The sequence below is a fragment of the Lithobates pipiens genome, unplaced genomic scaffold (assembly GCF_037356315.1).
Source record: "Lithobates pipiens isolate NorthernLeopardFrog02 unplaced genomic scaffold, aLitPip1_a1.2 Scaffold_16, whole genome shotgun sequence".
In the NCBI taxonomy this organism is placed as follows: domain Eukaryota; kingdom Metazoa; phylum Chordata; class Amphibia; order Anura; family Ranidae; genus Lithobates; species Lithobates pipiens.
In genome coordinates, this window is record NW_027507748.1 from 480,558,538 (window position 1) to 480,581,429 (window position 22,892).

Consider the following 22,892-nt stretch of genomic DNA (forward strand, 5'->3'; position numbering starts at 1 on the left):
CGACAGATGCCAGCCTCTCAGGCTGGGGAGTGGTACTAGAAAAGATGACTGTCCAAGGACAGTGGTCAAAACTCGAAAGACCCCTGCCCATCAACATCCTAGAGATTCGTGCTGTGTGTCTGGCTCTGAAAACCTGGACCTCTAGGTTAAAGAATTGTCGGATCCTGACAGGATGCCACGACTGTGGCATAGCTCAATCACCAAGGGGGCACCAAGAGTCTCTCAGCTTGGAGAGAGATGAAACCTATCCTAACTTGGGCAGAGAAGAATGTCCTATGCCTATCGGCAGTTTTCATTCCGGGATAAGAAAATTGGTAGGCAAATTATCTAAGTCGCCAACAGTTATTCTCAGGGGAATGGTCTCTTCACCCCAATGTTTTTTGGGCTGTTTGCCAAAGATGATGGACTCCAAACAGATTCAACATTAAGTTAGTCAACTTTGTGTCCAGAACAAGGGATCTGCTCGCATACGGAACAGATGCGCTGGTAAACCCATGGGATCACTTTTGACTGATCTATGCTTCCCCCCGATTCAGTTGCTGCCTCGACTTCTTTGCAAGATCAAGCTGGAAAGAAAGCCGGTAATTGTGGTAGCACCAGCATGGCCCAGAAGGTCATGGTACGCAGAGATCATAAAGATGGCAGCGGAGGGTCCTTGGCCTCTCTCACCAAGGCTGATATTCCATCCTACTGTACGAACGCTAAATTTAAGGGCTTGGCTATTGAAACCCACATCCAGAAGAAACGTGGGCTTTCCAGGTCAGTTATCTCAACTTTAATCAATGCAAGGAAACAGGTTTACAGAGTTATATATTATAGAGCTTGGAAAACTTATTTTTTTACAATTGGGCGTAGAGATGAAGTTGGCTCTAAGTACTATTAAGGGCCAAGTCTCAGCCTTATTGTTTTTATTTCAAAGACCGTTTGCCACACATTCTTTAGTCCGGGGTTTTATGCAAGGTATGTTGTGGATTAAATTAAAATCACATTTAACCCCTTGGGACTTGAAATTAGTTTTGTCAGTGTTACAAAAACAGCCATTTGAACCTTTACAGCATATTCCCTTAGTCCTTCTGACTAGGAAGCTAATATTTTTGGTTGCTATATCCTCAGCAAGGAGGGTTTCAGAATTGGCTGCTATTTTTTGTAGAGCCATATTTGATTATTCATAAGGACAGAGTGGTGTTATGCCCTTGTCCAGGCTTTTTGCCAAAAGTGGTTTCAGGCTTTCATCTGAATGAAGATATTGTCCTACCATTGTTTTTCCAAAAACCATGTTCCAGGGAAGAAAAGTCATTACATTGTCTTGATGTAGTGAGAGCAGTGAAAATCTATTTAAAGAAAACTGCTCAGATTCGTAAGACTGATGTCTTATTTATTCTGCCAGAGGGTCCTAAGAAAGGACAGGCAGCGTTGAAATCCACTGTTGCTAAGTGTATTCTGCAAGTTATAATTCAAATGTATGATTTAAGGGGAAAGATTCCCCCTTTTCAAGTTAAAGCGCACTATACCAGAGCGGTTAGTGCTTCTTGGGCAGTGCGTCACCAGGCCTCCTTTGCTCAGATCTGCAAGGCCACAACTTGGTCTTCGGTCCATACATTCACAAAATTTTATCAAGTGGATGTAAGAAGGAATGAGGATATCGCATTCAGGCGCAGTGTGCTGCAGGCAGCAGTATAAGTCCTCAAGGTCTGGGGGTGCCCTACTGGTTGTGTCTCCTTTCCCCCAAGTAGCATTGCTATTGGACGTCCCACTAAGTAAATACCTGAGGCTCTGTGTCCTATGATGTACAATAAAGAAAATAGGATTTTTATAACAGCTTACCTGTAAAATCCTTTTCTTGGAGTACATCATAGGACAAAGGGCTCCCGCCCCTCTGTTTTATGTGGTGTAAGTATATTGCTTGGCTACAAAAACTGAGGTAGTCCTGGAAGGAGGTGGGGTTACATAGGGGAGTCAACTTCCTGTATTGGGTGTGCCAGTGTCAACACCTGAATGTAGCTATAACCCACTTAGTAAATACTTGAGGCTTTGTGTCCTATGATGTACTCCAAGGAAATGATTTTACAGGTAAGCTGTTATAAAAATCCTATTACGAAGCAGGTGGCTACAATGACTTTCTTTAAGCTTCACTTCAGCTCTTGTATACAGCCTTGACCTTAAGAAATACATGGGTACTTACAGGTTTGGAGGAAACGTGTGACTGTCTCCATGCCATCCCATTATGCAGCCCTCAAAGTCCAAGTGGCCAATCGGTAAACCCATGTGCAGTCTCGTGGGCACAAAGTGGAGCTTTCTGAAATTCTGTGCTCATTTCACCTTTCAGGTCAAAACACACAGAGGAATATCTGAGCTTTCTGGCAGTGCATCAGGGAAGTAGGAGAAGGTACCCTACCTATGGTCCCTGCAGTGCAGAGGAGCTGCTACATCACTCTTTTTGGACAACATAAAGGCTCACTTTAAACATGTGTGTACACAAATTAAACATATTTGTTGTTCTATACTGAAAAATGCAAAGAGCCTACTCAGTAATGCAGCACACACATTGTGCTTTACAATTTGTTTCATTACAAGCCTTTCTATCTGCTCACACTTATTGACAACAATATGCCTCCTAGGTGGTTAAAGTGTTACTAAACCCAGGACTCTGCATTTTCTTTATCTGGTCTCCCACAGTACATAGAACATGGACATGCAATTATTTTAGTCAATATAAACTGCTAAATACCTTTTCTCATCAGCAGTATATAGCAGTCTTGTGATTGCTATCAGTGCCTGGCTGAGCACTGGTTAAAGCTTATAGGTTTCATTTGTATTCTCTTCTGACTGTCCTGTGCTAATCACATGCACCCTCCCAAACAAAGAAAAGAAAAAGCAATTCACACAAAACCGAGCATGTGCAGAGTGCCTACAAGGCTCTATACTATCAGCAGATGGATTGGGGACAGTAAAATAAAGGCAAGATTACAGAAGACAGGATAAAACGGCCTCTTTACACAGTGCAGAGGATTAACCCCTTAGGTTCCACAATGTGTATAACAAGCATGCTTTACTGCACATACAGACTGATTTTACTGTTGTGGGTTTAGTAACACTTTAATCACATTATTTGTTTTATCTCGGCAACTGTTTGGCAAAGGGAGGAACCAGTACAGGGAGAACTTGCACATCCATCCATGTGAACCCATTCTAATGCTGGGTGAAACGTCAACAATCAAACTTCTTGGCTATGTCTGAGGGTTTTATATTTTATAGACACATGCTTTTCTGTTTGGCTGTTTGTATTGCAAGCAAAAAAATGTACTTAAAGTTCACATTCAGGTGACTATAACTATAACAACTTAAGATATGTATTCACTGAAAATAGCTAAAAGGTTTTCTGTAGTTTAACATAAATTGGGGAACATCGCTGTTTGCTAACATTTTGCATTTATATGTTTTTTTTGTTTATCTGTTAGAAAAAGAGTAGCATTGCTCGGCTTGGTATCCTAAACAATCCAACCTCCAAGATGACTGAAGATAACACTTTGATATCTCGTGCAATATGGGCTGCTTTGCTTACACAGAAAAGCCAGAACATGCTGACATTTTTCGCTAAGCTTTCAAATGAAAAGACTGTGGATGCACTTACTAAAGGGCATAAAATCAAAGAGTTCCTTGTTTCGGTAAGCAGATATTTTATTGTTGTGTGACTTCTTTCATGGCATGTGTATATTCGATGCAGACATACCTACAATTAAATTAAAACCGGTGGTTCCACTCTGCCTTCCCCCAGGAAATAAGCAGAAAACATTTTTATTTGTACAGAAGAAAAGCATTTTATGAGCCCATGTCATGGAATTAAATGCCTGTCTCTACTATGCCTGTCGGAGTAGAATATAGCTTGTACTGTAGTTCAAATAACAAGAAAGAAAATCTATGTCACTCTTACACACTGCTTTTAAAACACCCTGCATTAAAATGCAATTTGATATTGATTATTCATAGCCTAGAAGTTAATAAACAGTTTAAGCTTAAACTCTAGTCATTTTGTTAAGTTTTACATAGTGGTGTAACTAGTGTAACCAACTGTCAAGTTTTTATTCCAATCACAGGGACAAGTGTCTCCGATCACTGTGCAAGGATGGACCTGTCAGAGCCCCGCTCTCCTCTGGGGGGGATCGGATGAAAACGGACCGCTTGTCCATTTTCATCCGATCCGCCAGATGGATGCAAAATAGGGTTTCCATCAGTCTGCATTTACCGGATCGGATGTCAGCGGACATGTCACCTCTGACATCCGTCACTCCATAGAGGTGGATAGAACGTCCGTTCAGGTCCACCTGAAAAACTGACAGGCGGACCTGAGCAGTTTGTAGGTGTGAAAGGGGCCTTACTGTTTTCAGTCTGAAAATAAAAATGTCCTGGCTTTGTCAGTCACGCTCTTGAGTAACTGCCCTGAAGCATTGTACATACATCAGTCAAAATGTCTTCTCTAGCTTTACAGTCGCTCATGTGCATTCTGTTAAGATAAAAACAGGTTTTAACGCAACGCACATGTACACAACATGGTAGTGTGAACAAGGCACATAGAAAACCATCTATATGCTCTTAAAGTGACCTGAGTGGCTTTGTTGCACATGGTTTGAACAAAACCTAAAAGTCCAGAAAGCTATCAGACTGACAAGTCATTGCTGGGAGCAGGGAGCAGGCTTAGCTAAACTATTGATTCAGTGTGAGCTTGTTTTAAAACTCAATACTTGAATGAAAGACACAGATTCACTTTAATCCAGACACTTTCTATAAATGCCTAGATGGCTGCTCCCTGGATTTGGGAGGGCATATTAAAACATCCTCTTGTTGCTCACCCATCCCCCTTAGGGCATGCAGCGGCACACACTGTGATCACTCTGTCCTTCCAACACAGCAGATCACAAGTTACTGTACTATGTGATCGCTGTGACCAATCGCAGTGACCACAGTTGTAAATTAAGGTTGCATGCTGTAGCCTTTTGCTGTGTGTTTCCTTTCACAGTGATTGTCTGTTCGAGGAAACTTTGTTTCCTACAGTGATTGGCAGTGAAGGAAACATTCAATGCAGAAAAAAAAAATCATAGTTCTGCACCAGTGTGTTGCCACTAGGACTGGTGCAGCCAGAGATCAAGAAAAGTGGCTGGCTGATCTAATGACCATGTATACCAGTGCAGCCAGCCAGTGTCCCTGACCACTAGCCACACCAGTCCCAGTGTCCTCAGACCCATGCAGCTGGTCAGGCCTCATTCACATAGGACATACTACAGTCACTGATGTGACATTGACATCTGTGTGTGTGCATAGCCCCAAATGCAAATAATGTGCAACCAGGGAAACTGGCTGCTCTGCTGACATTGTATGCCTGGGCAGCAAGCCAATGTCCGTCACTAGATCAGTGCAGCCATTCACAGTGTTAGTGATCACTACCACACTAGTAAAGTGAAGCCAGAACCAGCGTTCCTGATTGGACCATATCAGTCCAGTGTAAGCCAGCAATAATATTCTTGATTGCTTCCACACCAGTCTTTGTCTCCAGACCAGTGTAAGCCATCAATAGTGTTTCCGATCGCTGTCACACCAGTCAGTGCCAATGTTACCACAACCAGTGCAGCCAGCCACAGTGTTCCTGATAACCACCAGAAATGAGCTCAGATGTGTATGGACATGAGGTTTGGACACTTGAGCTATTCTATACAAGACCATTGTAAAACAGCAACAGTTTTTCTGATCACTGCCACACCATTCCCAGTGTCACCACACCAGTGTAAGCCATCAACAGTGTTTTTGATTGCTGCCACATGGGTGACAGTGCCACCCCAGCCTAGTGCAGCCAACAACACTGTCCCTGATCGTAACCACATCAGTACAGTGTCACCAGAACCAGTGCAGCCAGCAATAATGTTTTCATCACTGCTACACAAGTGCAGTGTTGCCTCTGCTTGCTGTCTGTACTGACCCTGGAATGTTTATTGACCATGTTTCTGCTTGCCACCTGGATGGATTTTTTTACCTATTTATTGACCATTGCTCTGCCTGCCAGCTGAACCAGCCCATCTGCACATCTTGCTGACTGTGTTCTGTGGGATTCCAGTCCCAGCCATCCCCTCTAGAAAACTGCACTCCAGGAACAATTTTGTTCACCCTTTGTTCAGTCCCCCTGTACTTCCTGGCCAGTCACGTACCAATAAGCTAGGCTTGCTTGGCTTATAGGAATGGGGACTGCTGCAGGTGATGCTAGTCTAAGCTAAATTCCCTGACTACTCGTACAGAGAAAAGCATTACAGTGCAATGTTTTCTATACAGTGTTGGTTGGTTGATTTTTGCTATACACAAGATACAGATTCTGTTGGGTTATAAGTCCAAACATTCAAAAAGTCTCACGCATGTAGTTGTCCCATCCTCAGGAGGAGTAGCAGATTGTGTTTGGGGTGTATTGCAAAGTATGCCAATTATGTGTAGTACAAATATCTTCTTATTTGCTAACTTTGTGTAAAAGAAAAAAAACACATTTTCATTCTCCTTCCACACTTTCCAAATACTTGTGGCAAAAATGAAATGAAAAGAAAAGACTCACCATGCCTCTTTAAAAAATAAATTAGGGTGTTTCCACCCCAAATGTGGGTGTTTCCGCTGTCCTGATGTTCCAGGCCCTCCAAAAATGTGATAGGTAGCCAGGAAATTAGATTTTTAATTTATGCCCCTTGCAAACTAGAGCCTCCAAACACATAGGTAGTCAGGAAATTAGAGGCGTAATTTACAGTATGCCCCTTAAAAGCTTAGAAGGGGCTTCTTGGATTTTGTACTCCATTATGCGGCTAGGTTGTAAAAAAAAGTCTCGTGTACGTTGTCTCCTCTTACTCAAGAGGAATAGCAGAATGTGTTTCGGGGTGTCATTTTAAGTATGCCTATGCTGTATGTGAGAAATATCTTCCTAACGACCTCCTGTATGTAAAAAAAAAAGGCATTTTCATTTTCTGTCTTCACCTCCTAAAACTTTTGGCAAGAAACATGATCTCCAAAAGACTCACTAATTAAATATGTTGGAGGGTCTACTTTGCAAAGTGGGGTCATTTTTGGATGTTTCTGTTGTCCTGGCACTTCAGGGTCTCAAAAAGTGTGATGGTCAGGAAATCAGGTTTTCAAGCGGTAATTAATTTTTTTTATTTGAAGTTGCTTCATGGATTTTGGCCCCTACATGCACGTACATACTTCAGAGGAGTTGGGAAATGTGTTTTGGGGTTTCATTCTAAGTATACCCATGCTGTATATGAAAAATAACTTTCTTAATTTTCCAAAAAATTGTGTCAAAAAATTACAGCTTCAGAAAATTTGTCATGCCTCTTATTAAATACCTTGGACTATCTACTTTTAAAAAAGGGGTAGTTTGGGGTGGAATTTATACTGTCCCGGAGTTTTAGCACCTTAAGAAATAAGATAGGCAGTCAAAACATCAGGGCATTTCATATACAGTGCCTTGCGAAAGTATTCTGCCCCCTTGAACTTTTCAACCTTTTGCCACATTTCAGGCTTCAAACATAAAGATATAAAATTTAAATTTTTTGTGAAGAATCACCAACAAGTGGGACACAATTGTGAAGTGGAACAAAATCTATTGGATATTTTAAACTTTTTTAGCAAATAAAAAACAGAAAAGTGGTGCGTGCAAAATTATTCGCCCCCTTTACTTTCAGTGCAGCAAACTCACTCCAGAAGTGCAGCGAGGATCTCTGAATGATCCAATGTTGTCCTAAATGACTGATGGTGATAAATAGAATCCACCTGTATGTAATCAAGTCTCTGTATAAATGCACCTGCTCTGTGATAGTCTCAGGGTTCTGTTGAAAGCACAGAGAGCATCATGAAGACCAAGGAACACACCAGGCAGGTCCGTAATACTGTTGTGGAGAAGTTTAAAGCCGGATTTGGATACAAAAAGATTTCCCAAGCTTTAAACATCCCAAGGAGCACTGTGCAAGCGATCATTTTGAAATGGAAGGAGTATCAGACCACTGCAAATCTACCAAGACCTGGCCGTCCCTCTAAACTTTCAGCTCAGACAAGGAGAAGACTGATCAGAGATGCAGCCAAGAGGCCCATGATCACTCTGATTGAACTGCAGAGAACTACAGCTGAGGTGGGAGAGTCTGTCCATAGGACAACAATCAGTCATACACTGCACAAATCTGGCCTTTATGGAAGAGTGGCAAGAAGAAAGCCATTTCTCAAAGATATCCATAAAAAGTCTCGTCTAAAGTTTGCCACAAGCCACCTGGGAGACACACCAAACATGTGGAAGAAGGTGCTCTGGTCAAATGAAACCAAAATCGAACTTTTTGCCCACAATGCAAAACGATATGTTTGGCGTAAAAGCAACACGGCTCATCACCCTCAACACACCATCCCCACTGTCAAACATGGTGGTGGCAGCATCATGGTTTGGGCCTGCTTTTCTTCAGCAGGGACAGGGAAGATGGTTAAAATTGAGGGGAAGATGGATGCAACCAAATACAGGACCATTCTGGATGAAAACCTGTTGGAGTCTGCAAAAGACCTGAAACTGGGACGGAGATTTATCTTCCAACAAGACAATGATCCCAAACATACAGCAAAATCTACAAAGGAATGGTTCACAAATAAACATATCCAGGTGTTAGAATGGTCAAGTCAAAGTCCAGACCTGAATCCAATCGAGAATCTGTGGAAAGAGCTGAAAACTGCTGTTCACAAACATTCTCCATCCAACCTCACTGAGCTTGAGCTGTTTTGCAAGGAAGAATGGGCAAGAATTTCAGTCTCTCAATGTGCAAAACTGATAGAAACATACCCCAAGCGACTTGCAGCTGTAATCGCAGCAAAAGGTGGCTCTACAAAGTATTAACGCAAGGGGGCTGAATAATTTTGCAAGCCCCACTTTTCATTTTTTTATTAGTTAAAAAAAGTTTCAAAAATCCAATAGATTTTGTTCCAGTTCACAATTGTGTCTCAGTTGTTGGTGATTCTTCACAAAAAATTTAAATTTTATAATATATCTTTGTTTGAAGCCTGAAATGTGGCAAAAGGTTAAAGTTCAAGGGGGCCGAATACTTTCGCAAGGCACTGTATGTGTATATATGTATGTGTATGTATGTATGTATATATATGTGTGTATATATATATATCTCTATCCCAAGGTGAGGGACGTGGTGGATGCCCTCTAACAGACGCTGCCATGATGGAACTGAAATGACAGGTGCTCTTTAAATGTAAGGACTAATTTTTGCTGGTAGTTAGAATCTTTAATATTTGCAAACAAAATGAAGGTTTCCTATTTAAAATATTAAGCTGTCAGGTTAGTACCGTATTTTTCGGACTATAAGGCGCACTTAAAAGCCTAAATTTTCTCACAAAATCGAGCGTGCGCCTTATAATGCGGTGCGCCTTATATATGACCTGTTGACATCGCTGGAGTTCTTTGGTTAATACACCCGGAATGATGGCAAGCACCGAATTAGTTTTCTTCACTTGGGCTTTGACAGTATCTGTCAGATGGGCGCGCATGGAGTCACAGATCAATAGGGATGGAGATTTGTGGAAAAAGCCACCCGGTCTCTTACCGTAAACCGACGTACCGTAAACCTCTCTCAGGTTGTTCTACTGCGTGACTGATAGCGATGAGTTTGAAATCCGCTTCGTAAGCATGTCTCTTAACAGGAGCCATTTTTGGGGCAGCGGGTATACCGTAGAAAATTAACGAATGAATGCGCACACCTCCTGACTAAGATGGCCGTAATGCCCAATCCAAGCAGTGCAGCTTCGTGGGATTACCAAAGCTAGGAAGCTGCACTGCTTGGATTGGGCATTACGGCCATCTTAGTCAGGAGGTGTGCGCATTCATTCGTTAATTTTCTACGGCATACCCGCTGCCCCAAAAATGGCTCCTGTTAAGAGACATGCTTATGATGCGGATTTCAAACTGAAGGCTATCAGTCATGCAGTAGAGCATGGAAATAGAGTAGCTGCGAGAGAATTCAACATTAATGAATCAATGGTACGGAAGTGGAGGAAGCAAGAAGATGCCCTGCGCCAGGTAAAGAAGACCAAACTGAGTTTCCGAGGAAACAAAGCAAGATGGCCACAGTTGGAGGACAAAATTGAACAGTGGGTTATTGAACAGAGAACCGCAGTTAGAAGTGTCTCTACTGTCTCTATTCGACTCAAAGTAACAGCGATCGCACGCGACATGGAGATCAACGACTTTCGAGGAGGTCCCTCTTGGTGCTTCCGTTTCATGAAAAGGCGGAATCTCTCTATCCGCACAAGAACCACTATGTCACAGCAACTGCCAAAGGATTACGAAGAAAAGCTGGCCATTTTCCGTACCTACTGCAAGAACAAGATCAATGAACAGAAGATCCGGCCAGAGCACATCACCAACATGGACGAGGTCCCCCTTACCTTTGATATCCCTGGAAACCGTACTGTCGAGAGAACAGGGACCAGTACGGTATCTATACGCACTACAGGAAACGAGAAGTCATCCTTCACTGTAGTTCTCGGTTGCCAGGCTAATGGCCAGAAACTACCACCCATGGTAATTTTCAAGAGGAAGACTCTGCCAAAAGAAAAGTTTCCGGTTGGCATCATCATCAAGGCTAACCCGAAGGGCTGGATGGACGAGGAGAAGATGAGTGAGTGGCTGAGAGAGGTATACGTCAAGAGACCGGGTGGCTTTTTCCACGAATCTCCATCCCTATTGGTCTGTGACTCCATGCGCACCCATCTGACAGATACTGTCAAAGCCCAAGTGAAGAAAACGAATTCGGTGCTTGCCATCATTCCGGGTGGATTAACCAAAGAACTGCAGCCACTAGATATAGGTGTCAACAGGTCATTTAAAGTTAAATTGCGAGCTGCGTGGGAGCATTGGATGACAGAAGGCGAACACACATTCACCAACACAGGGAGGCAACGCCAGGCGAGTTACGCCACTATCTGCCAGTGGATCGTGGATGCCTGGGCAAAGGTATCAGTCACCAGTGTAATCCGAGCTTTCAAGAAGTCCGGAATTATCACTGAACAGCTAAGTACCGGTACCGATGACAGCAACGAGACTGACTCGGATACTGATGAGAATGATGAGAGGGATACGGGCGTGCTTGATGCCGAAATCGCCCAATTGTTAAACTCAGACACTGAAGATGAAGAATTTGATGGATTTGCGGGAGAAGAATAAAGTGAAAAAGTGAGTGTCTGGTTTTGTATTTAACTGAACAGTGTTAAGAGTTATTGTTATAGACCATTTTATGGTTATTGCTAAAGAGTTGAATAAAATTTGACTTACAGTACCGCATCAGAGTTTTGTTTCATTAAATGCGCCTTATAATCCAGTGCGCCTTATAGTCCGGTGCGCCTTATATATGGAAATATCCCATTATCAGCCGATCTTTGCTAGTGCGCCTTATAATCCGGTGCGCCTTATAGTCCGAAAAATACGGTAGGTTAGCAGCGATATCAGAACCAATTCAATCATACAGTTTGTATTGTACATATATTTGCAAAACAGAATAAATAAATATTCCTGAACTTCGGTCTATCTCATGGTTACTGTGAAATTGTATGACTGCATCAAAGGAGTGCATGTTATTTCAGCTTGCAGGGCTTTGATTCATTGAATGCGTTTACCAAAAAAAATGTAAATATTGCAGAATATACAGCCTCATGCTACATAACTAAGCTCCATTTCATGCTGAATAAACTAAATTATTAGTGCATCTAAAATAGAAAACTATGTTGGAATATATTTTTACTCCAAAAGCATTTTTTTTTTAAATAAATTTGATAAAAATCAAAAAAATAGATTTAAGCACTTAAGCTATTTAAATGCTATTTAACCACTTCCCACCTGGCCAATGCACATATACGGCCGGGTGGGAGCCGTCTACTCCTAATAGGATGTTCAGGAACGTCCATCAGAAGTAGCGGGATCGCGCGTGCGTGCCCGCGCAGCGGCGCGATCCCGATGCGCCCGTGTCACCCGGACACGGCGAATCTCAGATCGGCAGGAGGGCTCTGTGATTGGCCCTCCTGATCACATGACGGCCGTGTCCAATCACGGCTGTCATGTGATGTAAACAAACAGCCGGTTGCTAGGCAATCGGCTCCTCCTCTCCTCACACAGAAATCATCGCTGAGGAGAGGAGAGCGGATCGCTGCAGCCGGCTGATGATCAGTGAGCATGAGCTGTTTTTTACAGCTTTTTACTCACTGATCATCAGTCTAGTGTACACACAAATCACCACACAGTAAACACACCACACAGTATAAACACAATGTCCCCACACATGTCCCCAAAACATACATGTCCCCAAATAATAAAAACACATGTCCCTAATAATAAAAACACATGTCCCCCACATATGTCCCACTAAAATCACATGTTCCAATGATTATCTGCACACATATGTACGTGATCACCTGCACACATATGTACATGATCATTTGCGTACATATGTCCGTGATCACACAAACCAATTATTATACACTTAACGGAATTTTTTTTTACCAAAAACATGTAGCAGAATACATTTTGGCTTAAATTTATGACAAAATTTGATTTTATTGGATTTCTTTTAAAATAGAAAAAAGAAAATATTGTTTTTTTTTTCCAAATTTCCGCTTTTTTGCGCTTATATCGCAAAAAATAAAAAAAGGAGTAGTGAATAAATACCACCAAAATAAAGCTCTATTTGTGCAAACAAAATGATAAAAATTTCATTTGGGTACAGTGTAGCATGACTGCGCAATTGTCACTGAAAGCGCTAGAGCGCTGAAAGCTGAAAATTGGGCTGGGAAGGAAGGGGGGCGAAAGTGCCCTGTATTGAAGTGGTTAAATGCACTGATTCCTGTGTAAATGACACTGGCAGTGAAGGGGTTAACCACTAGGGGGCGGGGAGGGGTTAAGTGTGATGTGTGTGTGTTTTTCTACTGTTGGGGGCGTGGCTTGGCATGTGACGTCACTGATCGTCTTTCCCTATAACAGGGAACAGACGATCAGCTATAAAACAGTATTTTGATATGTATAATATCATTTATTTATTTTTCTAGTCATGTGAATGGCACAACACCAATCTGGGCTGGCCAGACACAGACTTGTACTATAAAGAGCATACATTAGCAGAGTAATAGCATCCCCTTCCAAGGATCTTTTCCTGCAGATGCCAAAGGACAGGAAAAGATCATGTGACCACAAAACTGTGCTGCAGGAATAAGGTACTTGGAGGATTAAAAATAAATAAAAAATACATTGCCATGATATGTATAATTTATGTAAATGAACCTGTATGGTTTAGGAGATATTCCCCTGACAATGAGCCACTGACTGCAGCGGCACATGCGCAGGGGATTCTTGGCTGGAAGCTCGGCAGACGCCGGACCCTGCCGGAAAGATATCTCCCACGCGCATGATATCGCTGCTCCAGCCACTAAAGATCGGCATGTGGCATTATTAAACATGGACGGATTTCAGTTGTGCCCCACCAAGCCCCCTTCCCCATAAACAATGTGCTTGGCTACAGTGTTCATCTCCCCATCCCTGCACTGATGGGCAATACTGATAGGTGGCACCAATTGCCACTGATAGGCAATACTGATTGGAATTGATAGGCAGCATTGATTGGCACTGATTGGCAGCGTTGATGGGCAGCACTGATGTGCACTGATAGGTGGCACTATAGGCGTCACTGATTGACACTGATAAGTGGTACTGACTGGCAGCACTGATTGGCACGGATGGGTGGCACTAATAGCTGGCACTGATAGGCAGCACTGATGGGCACTGATAGGCAGCACTGATGGGCACTGATGGGCAGCACTGATTTGCACTGATAGCGGCACTGATGGGCACTGATTGGCAGCATTGCTTGGCCACTTTGATTGACACTGGGCAAATACTGATTAGCACCCATAGCGGCACTGATAGGCATTGATTGCCACTGATAGGCATTGATTGGCACTGACAGCATTGATTGGCACTGATGGGCAGCACTGATATGCACTGATTGGCAGCACTAATGGTCACTGATGGGCACTGATTGTGTCACTGATAGCAGCACTGTTTGGCACTGATTGCAACATTGATAGTGGCACTGATGGGCAACACTGATTGGCACTGATAGGCACTGATTGGCAGCTTTGATTGGCACTGATTGCAACATTGATAGTGGCACTGGGCAACACTGATTGGCACTGATAAGCACTGATTGGCAGCTTTGATTGGCACTGATGGACTTCACTGGTTGGCACTGATAGCGACACTGATGGGCACTGGCAGTACTAATGGGCAGCACTGATAGTGGCACTGATGGGCAGCATTGATTGGCCACATTGGCACTGATGGGCAAATACTGATTTACACTGATGGCGGCATCGTTAGGCATTGATTGGCACTGACAGCATTGATTGGCACTGACAGCATTGATTGGCAGCGGCAGCACTGATAGGCACTGATTGGCACTGATGGACAGCACTGATTGGCACTGATGGGCAGCCCTGGGCACTGATTGGCATCATTGATGGGCACTGATTGCATCACTGATAGCAGTACTGATAGTGGCACTGACAGAGGAGATTGTGAGACAAGAGCCACTCAGTGTATGAGGTTGCCAGCTAATGTAACTACACGCAGGGAGAAGATCAGCTGTCACAACTCAGCGGTGATGTTGAGGGTGGGCGGGACCGAGCAGCTAGCAAACACCAACCAATGATTGGGCTGCTTAAAAAAGGGGGCAGAGCCACATACATGTAGCAGCCTGCCCAGACCCCATCCTATTGGCTGGTGTTTGTTGTCCTTTCGGTCCCGCCCACCCCCGACATAACCGCTGAGTTGTGACAGCTGGTCTCTCTCTCTCTCTCTCTGTAAGCCGTTTTATTAGCTGACAGTTTCACAGACTGAGCGCCTCACCATCTGATCAATGTTTCACAGGCAGCGTGGGCTACGCAATGCCTGGATATAACATTTCAGAGCAGATCTCAGGCGACAGCTCCAGGTGATTAGGGTGTGCCCAGATACACTCCTTGTGCACGCCTATGATGTATACACAAAACAGTGTCATAAGAAAAATGCCACTTTTTTTTACTTCAGATGAGTATAGGTTTGGTTACATAAAATACATTTTAGATTTTCTGAGTTCCTTTACAAAATTCAGTACATATATTCATTTGTTGCAGGCAACACAGTTACTTTGTTCTTGCTTCAGTGTGCTTTTTTTTTAAACAGATGAGGTCTAGAAACTGATCCCCAGTGTCCTACGCCTAATGAAAAATAACATTATATTCACATGGGATAAAAAAAACATACAAAAACACTTTATGGCATCAATATTTCCAAACAAACATTCTGTATGCTTTCCCTTTTCAATATGTAATGCTCTTTCCTTTCATTCTTCCTGTTAAGAATGTAATATGTAAACATATTAAGGAATGCCCACAGCTATTATAAATTTATCGCTGTTAAGATATGTAAAATTCAACATGCATAATCTAAGTATTGGATTGATTTTACAAATGAGTAGCTAGATTACTTCATGAATTAGTAGACAAAAATTGTGTATTCTGCATTGCTTCTGGTCCCTGACCCTTTCTCAATACAAATGCTAATCAGAGTTCTGAAGGACTTCTTCTTGTCAATCAAAACTTAGATATAAAGTCGTTTCCTAAATTTACATATAGATTAAAACTTGAACATATTATCTTGCTGTTTAATTCAATGATACATCTCCTTTCAGTCGTTACCGGGTATGTAATCTGTTTAAAGCATTTTTTATTTAAAGTTGTAAATGGATAGGAGGTTTATTTAGGAGCATTAAACAAAGACCTATATAAATTAAGTATGCTAGAGCAGGTGAGATGTGAACCTCACTTGACTACAAAGTTATTGTAATAACAAAATATGACCAGTTATGTTGGTCACACAAGATGTGGCTATTTTATTTTGGTTGGATTTCACTGGACAATGCATTTTTTTTCAAACGTTTTGCTTTCTGAAAAACATGTTGACTATTACGATAGACCCCTTAAAAGTGAACACACGTATAATTTCAGAACTACCGTGTCACTTTAATATTTAAAAAATATGAAATATGCTTTTAGCGGCTATAATGTATTTAATTGCATAATGTTTCCAATATAGGGCATGAGTTTAACAGGCTAAAAGTGTATTGCTGCTAATTTTCGTACGCACAAGTTTTATGTGCTTGGTGCATGTTGCTGCAGTATCCAACAATAGACAGGTAGAACTGATGAATGCCAGTTGCCCTGATACCGTTTTCCATCCAAGTAATGCCCTGGTGAAACCTTTGACCATGTTCATCATTAACTGTACAGTACCTAGATTTTTGGCAAAGAAATGCAAGTGTGAGTGTAGAAAATGTAGTCTTTAGTGACATCTTTCTCTTCATAGTCTTGTAAACTGCAAAAAGTTTGTCAACCAGCTGAATGTAGTTTGGTGCTCTGTAGTTATTTTTATTATATTAGGGCAGACAGTACAGTTACAATACAACTCAATACAGGATCAAGAAAACTCTCAATGAATTCTAAATGAATTTTCTCTGGCCCTAATAACAGATCTTTAAACTGCTTGTTGTTGATGACACATCTGGAATAGAAAAATTGCCTACTTAACCACTTGCTTACTGGGCACTTAAACCCCCCTCCTATCCAGACCAATTTTTCAGCGCTGTTGCACTTTGAATGACAATTGCACGGTCATACAACACTGTATCCAAATTGTTATCATTTTTTGCCCCAAATAGAGCTTTCTTTTGGTGGTATTTGATCACCTGTGCGAGTTTTTTTTATTTTATTTTGTTTTAAAATTTTATAATGGGTAATTTTTGTCTGTCATTGATGTATGCTGATGAGGCGGCACTGATGGGCACCAATAGGTGGCAGTGATGGGCACTGATGGGTGGCAGTGATGGGCATAATCGGTTACACTGATAGGCAGCACTTCTAGGAGGCACTGATTGGCACCACTGGTGGGCACTGATTGGCACCACTGGTGGGCACTGATTGGCGGCACTGGTGGGCACTGATTGAGTGGCACTTGTGTCCCTTCAAGATAAGCCGGTGATCGGCTTTTTTTCTCCTCCGCTGTCAGTGTGAGGAGAAAAAAAAAGATCACCAAGCTTTTGTTTTAATCATGTGATCAGCTGTCATTGGCTGACAGCTGATCACATGGCAAGGGGCCGGGACCCGCCCCTTACTCTTATCGGTGATCACCCAAGTCTCATTGACTCTGTGATCACAGAGTGCTCTGCACGCACCCTGTAGGGCACGCACAGGGAGCGTGCACAGAGAAGGCCATCATATGACGGCCTTCCAGGAATTCGCATCCGCACTGTGGCCGTCATTTGGCCATAGCACAGATGTCAGGTGGTTAAACTTGCCATCAGTTTATTCTTGGACACATCTGTCTCAAATGTTGTAAACTTTCACATTCCTGGTTTAATGCTTTCACAAAATGTTTCATTAGTTAGACTGAAACGGAGGCAAAAATATTATTGTTGGGTCAGCAATTGGCTCATGTGCCATGTTTTGCTGTTCTGGAACCAAATTCTTTTGGAGTGTCCATTCCTTTGTAAATGCAATGAGGCTCTCTTGCACAGCTGTCCCATTCACATAAATAACAGCAGTACTTAGTATATCAAAGCTGCATCCCAAGCAACAGAGCCACCACTTTTAGCTCTCCACAGATATTCCAGTTTTACTTTGTGTACTGGGTGCGTTTCTGCATTAGTTTAATGTTTTAATGTTTCATTCATGTGTACAGCATAGCCAACAGGTATTGAGTATTTTGCCATTGTGTAACAAGACAACCTTGAGGCTTAATCAACAAAGCAATGCAATTCTAGTGGGTCATGCTCACAACCCAAAGCTGAGTACAAGCTTTCATAATCCATACAGAAAACAAGGCTCTTAACCTATGCAAAGAAATTTGTTAAATCGGCTTTGAAAAACCGAAAATGTCATACCTGGTCATGGCAGACATCCTTGCAGTCTTGGACCCAAGATTTCTAGAGTCATAAGAAGCAGAGAAACTGGCTAGATTAAAGCTTGGCAATGAGTTCTGATGATATTCATCCCAGAGTTCTAAGAGAAGAGGTGTGGTTGGACCATTAAGTGAACATTGTAATCAATCTCATCTAACAGGAAAAGGCCCCTATGACTGGTGGACAGATAATATTGTACCTGTCCACAAGAAGGGTAGCAAGTTAGAAGCTGTAAATGACAAGCCAGTGAGTTTGCCAACTGTTTTAAAAAAGACTTTACTGAGGATATATCTTGTCAGACTAATCTTTTTTTTTTTTTTTTTTAATTTTTAGACTATATCACTAATTTTGGACCATGGTGGTACTGTGGCCTATATTTATGCCAGCAAAGCATTTTATACAGATGCACATAATGAACATAAATAAGTTATACAAGCTAGGATTTAACCTTGTTATTTTAGATCATTGCAAAATAAGCAAACAATGTGGGAAAAGTGAATAGAATCCTAGGATGCATCACTAGAAGGGTCACAAGCAGGAGGAAGGAGGTCCTGATTTTCCCCATATAGATCCTATTTTTTATTTTTTTTAACAGATGTGTTTATTCGGTTTCAACGTAGAAAGAACAGTACAGATCATTGGCAGAGATTTACCCACAAACATGCTGGCAGCAAGTGGGAGTGTTGCGTCAAAATAAAACAGCAGGATACAATGTGCGTCAGCATAGGTTGAACCACATCTTACAGTGCAAAGCTAAGAATCAGTATGGTAACCAGAGAATATAGTGTTGTGTATATTTTATATTACCGCTAACTATCTCAACTTGGATAATTAGTGCATTCTTGATACCGTTACAGCCCTACACATGAATAGGTATATGGTTGGTTACTATTGCGAGAATCACGAGTTTGCTAGTACAGAACAGGAAACGGGGGGGGGGGGGGGGGGGTAGAAAAAGAGGGGTTCTCAAATTGTAAGATCTTGTGCTGTAATCCATGCAGCCCAAATTGTTTTAAATTGTTTGGGACAGTTACAACTGAGATATGTAAGATTGTATAGCGAAATTACATTGTTAATTAGGGTACACCATTGAGCCAATAAAGAAGGGTCCAGCATCTTCCATTTAAGCAAGGTGGCTTTCTTGGCATAGTAGAAAGCATAAAATAAAAACAATCTGGTGTAGTAGGGTGCCACAAATACCCAATAGAAACACAAGTGGATCCATAGGTATCGTCAATTCACTCACAGTTCCCACCTCAGAAGCTACCCCCTATATAGTATCTCACAAAAGTGAGTACACCCCTCACATTTTTGCAAATATTTTATTATATTTTTACATGTGACAACACTGAAGAAATTACACTTTTCTACAATGTAAAGTAGTGAGTGTACAGCTTGTATAACAGTGCAAATTTGCTGTCCCCTCAAACTAACTCAACACACAGCCATTAATGTCTAAACCGCTGGCAACAAAAGTAAATACACCCCCTAAGTGATGTCCAAATGGGGCCCAATTGTCCGTTTTCCCTCCCGATGTCATGTGACTCGTTAGTCTTACAGGGTCACAGGTGTGACGGGGGAGAAGGTGTTAAATTTGGTGTTATCACTCTCACTCTCTCATACTGGTCACTGGAAGTTCAACATGGCACCTCATGGCAAAGAACTCTCTGAGGATATAATACGATTGCCAAAACCCTGAAACTGAGCTGCAGCATGTGGCGAAGACCATAAAGCGGTTTAACAGGACAGGTTCCACTCAGAATAGGCCTCGCCATGTTTGACCAAAGAAGTTGAGTGCATATGCTCAGCGTCATATCCGGAGGTTGGCTTTGGGTAATAGACATATTGCTGCAGAGGTTGAAGGGGTGGGGGATCAGCCTTTCAGTGCTCAGACCATACACTGCATCAAATGGGTCTGCATAGCGGTCATCCCAGAAGGAAGCCTCTTCTAAAGATGAGGACCAAGAAAGCCCGCAAACAGTTTGCTGAAGGCAAGCAGACTAAGGACATGGATTACTGGAACCATGTCCTGTGGTCTGATGAGACCAAGATAAACTTATTTGGTTCAGATGGTGTCCAGCCTGTGTAGCTGCATCCGGGCAAGGAGTACAAAGACAAGTGTGTCTTGCCTACAGACGAGCATGGTGGTGGTAGTGTCATGGTCTGGGGATGCATGTGTGCTGCCGGCACTGGGAAGCTACAGTTCATTGAGGGAACCATGAATGCCAACATGTACTGTGGCATACCGAAGCAGCACATGATTCCCTCCCTTCAGTGACTGGGCCGCAGGGCAGTATTCCAACATAATGACCCCAAACACTCCTCCAAGATGACCACTGCCTTGCTAAAGCAGCTGAGGGTGAAGATGATGGACTGGCCAAGCATGTCTCCAAACCTAAACCCTATTGAGCAGCTGTATGGCATCCTCAAACGGAAGGTGGAGAAGCGCAAGGTCTCTAACATCCACCAGCTCCATGATGGTGTCATGGAGGTGTGGAAGAGGACTCCAGTGGCAACCTGTGAAGCTCTGGTGAACTCTATGCCCAACGGGGTTAAGGCAGTGCTGGAAAATAATGGTAGCCACACAAAATATTGACACTTTGAGCCCAATTTTGGACATTTTTACTTAGGAGTGTACTTTTGTTGTCTAAACCAGCGATTTAGACACTAATGGCTGTATGTTGAGTTATTTTGAGGGGACATCAAATTTACACTGTTATACAAGCTGTACACTCATTACTTTACATTGTAGCAAAGTGTAATTTCTTCAGTGTTGTGACATGAAAAGATATCATAAAATATGTACAAAAATGTAGATACTGCAGATCTTTAGTTAAACCTCAAACTTCAGAAACCTAAGGCCTCATGCACACAGATGTTATAATAACATTATAAAAACACCAGTAGCCTTGCAGTGAGTTTTTCAACTTTTTTTTTGCAGTAGCGTTTTTTTTTTGGGGGGGGGGGGGGGGGGGTTTCAGTGGATCAAAAATGTTAAATGCTGGTGACCCATGTTTTTGAGCTTGGAACCCAGTGCATGGACACATAGGATAACATGCTGGAGATTTTATTGACTGAAGAAAAAAAGTCTGAAGCCAAAAACATCCAGTGTGCATGAGTCCTTATAGGTACAGTTTGGAGGAAAGATGGGAAAGTGGAGACATGATTGAAACCTTTAAATACATTGAGTGTGGATAAGGTTCAAGAGGGCAGTATTTTTAATATGAAGCTAAGATCAAAAACATAGGAACACGACCTCAAACTAGCAGGAGGAAGGTTCAAAAAAGGAAAGTTCAAAATGAATCTTAGCCCTTGTACACACGGTCGGACATTCCGACAACCAAATCCGTCGGATTTTGACCGACGGATTTTGACGGAAACTGTTGCATTCACACAGTCTGACAAAGTTGTCCGATCGTACTTAACGTGATGACGTTATTTCGTTAGGACGGGACTACGTTCAGGCTAGTAGCCAATAGCTTTGGTCTAGGAATTTGATCTGAGCATGCGTGGCACTTTGTCCAATCAGAATTCTCTACACATGATCGGACAAAGTCCGATCGGATCATGTTGTCGGAAAATGTTATAGCCCAGCTGGAAAACTTGGTCCGTCGGATACTCCGATGCAAACAGTCCGATGGAGCCCACACACAGTCTGATTATCCGACAACACGGTCTGATCAGACATTTTCCGTCGGAATGTCCGACCATGTGTACAAGGGCTTAGAAAGTATTATTTTACCAAAAAAGTAGTTGATGCTTGGAATAGATTTCCAATAGAGTGGGTCAACAGTAAATGGATTCAAACATGCTTGAGACAAACCTAACTCATAGACAGAAAAAAAATGTGGCAGACTCTATGGACCACTTTCTGATGTGTCTTTGTTTGAGCCTGGCTGCTGCATTGCAGCATCTTCATATGTTTTGTCTAAGCTCCATTGTTCTGGTGTATCATTTATGAACAAAATAAAGTCATTTTGAAAAAATACAGCAACTATATTGGGCTTCTCTGGGGAATACACTTCCAAAATTCCTAACTTGCACAACTGTGGATACTCTACAGCACTGATGGCAAACCTTGGCACCCCAGATGTTTTGGAACTACATTTCCCATGATGCTTATGCACTCTGCAGTATAGTGGAGCATCATGGGAAATGTAGTTCCAAAACATCTGGGGTGCCAAGGTTCGCCATCACTGCTCTACAGTATATCACAGTTTGCCCATTTAGACTAACTTTTTGGAAACCAGGGAGACCTCCCTAAAGTGTCCTCCTCAGAAATAGGAATTCTCTCCACTTATGAGAAGAAAATAATCGTCCCCTTAAGCAACAACTAGTTCCTCTTCAGTAAGGAGTGATCCAAATTGACAGGAGTGCCCAACTTCCAGTAAATGTAAAATTGAACACTGAAGGTACCATCATAGCGACACCCTTCCAAAGCTCCTCATGCAGGTAATACAGCGTACTGGATAAACAGAGATAAGTAATGGGTACTCTTACCCGAAGGTGTGGACCCACACACCTTAGTGGTGAGTCAGTCAGGCGTCAAGCTGTAATGAACAACAATCCTCTCAAAGGGATGGTGTGAACCTCCACTCCGCCAATCCGTCTTCCGTACTCTGTATAAAGGGGGTGTCCAATGTAGGATATCCTCAGCATAAACTCCAACGTAGGAAGTACTCACATCATAATAGGTGTATCAAAAATAAGAAAGGGGGGCTCGATCACTTTCTTATTTCCGCCCCTCTCATCCCACACGTGGTCGACTCTGAGGTGCTACCGATTACCTGGTCCGATCATGCCCCTATTACCCTAGACCTCTTGCTCACTCAGGCTCATCCTAGATCCTGTCAC

At 42.4% G+C, this 22,892-nt stretch overlaps 1 protein-coding gene across 3 annotated transcripts in view; it reads left to right on the forward strand.

The window, feature by feature from the left end:
* Positions 1-22,892, forward strand: part of UGGT2 (UDP-glucose glycoprotein glucosyltransferase 2) — a 672,069-nt gene that overhangs the window by 356,348 nt on the left and 292,829 nt on the right. For all 3 annotated transcript variants that reach the window (XM_077483028.1, XM_077483030.1, XM_077483029.1), the window contains exon 21: positions 3,459-3,665. In XM_077483028.1, coding sequence (XP_077339154.1) covers positions 3,459-3,665 — 207 coding nt within the window. The remainder of the gene's footprint in view (positions 1-3,458; positions 3,666-22,892) is intronic.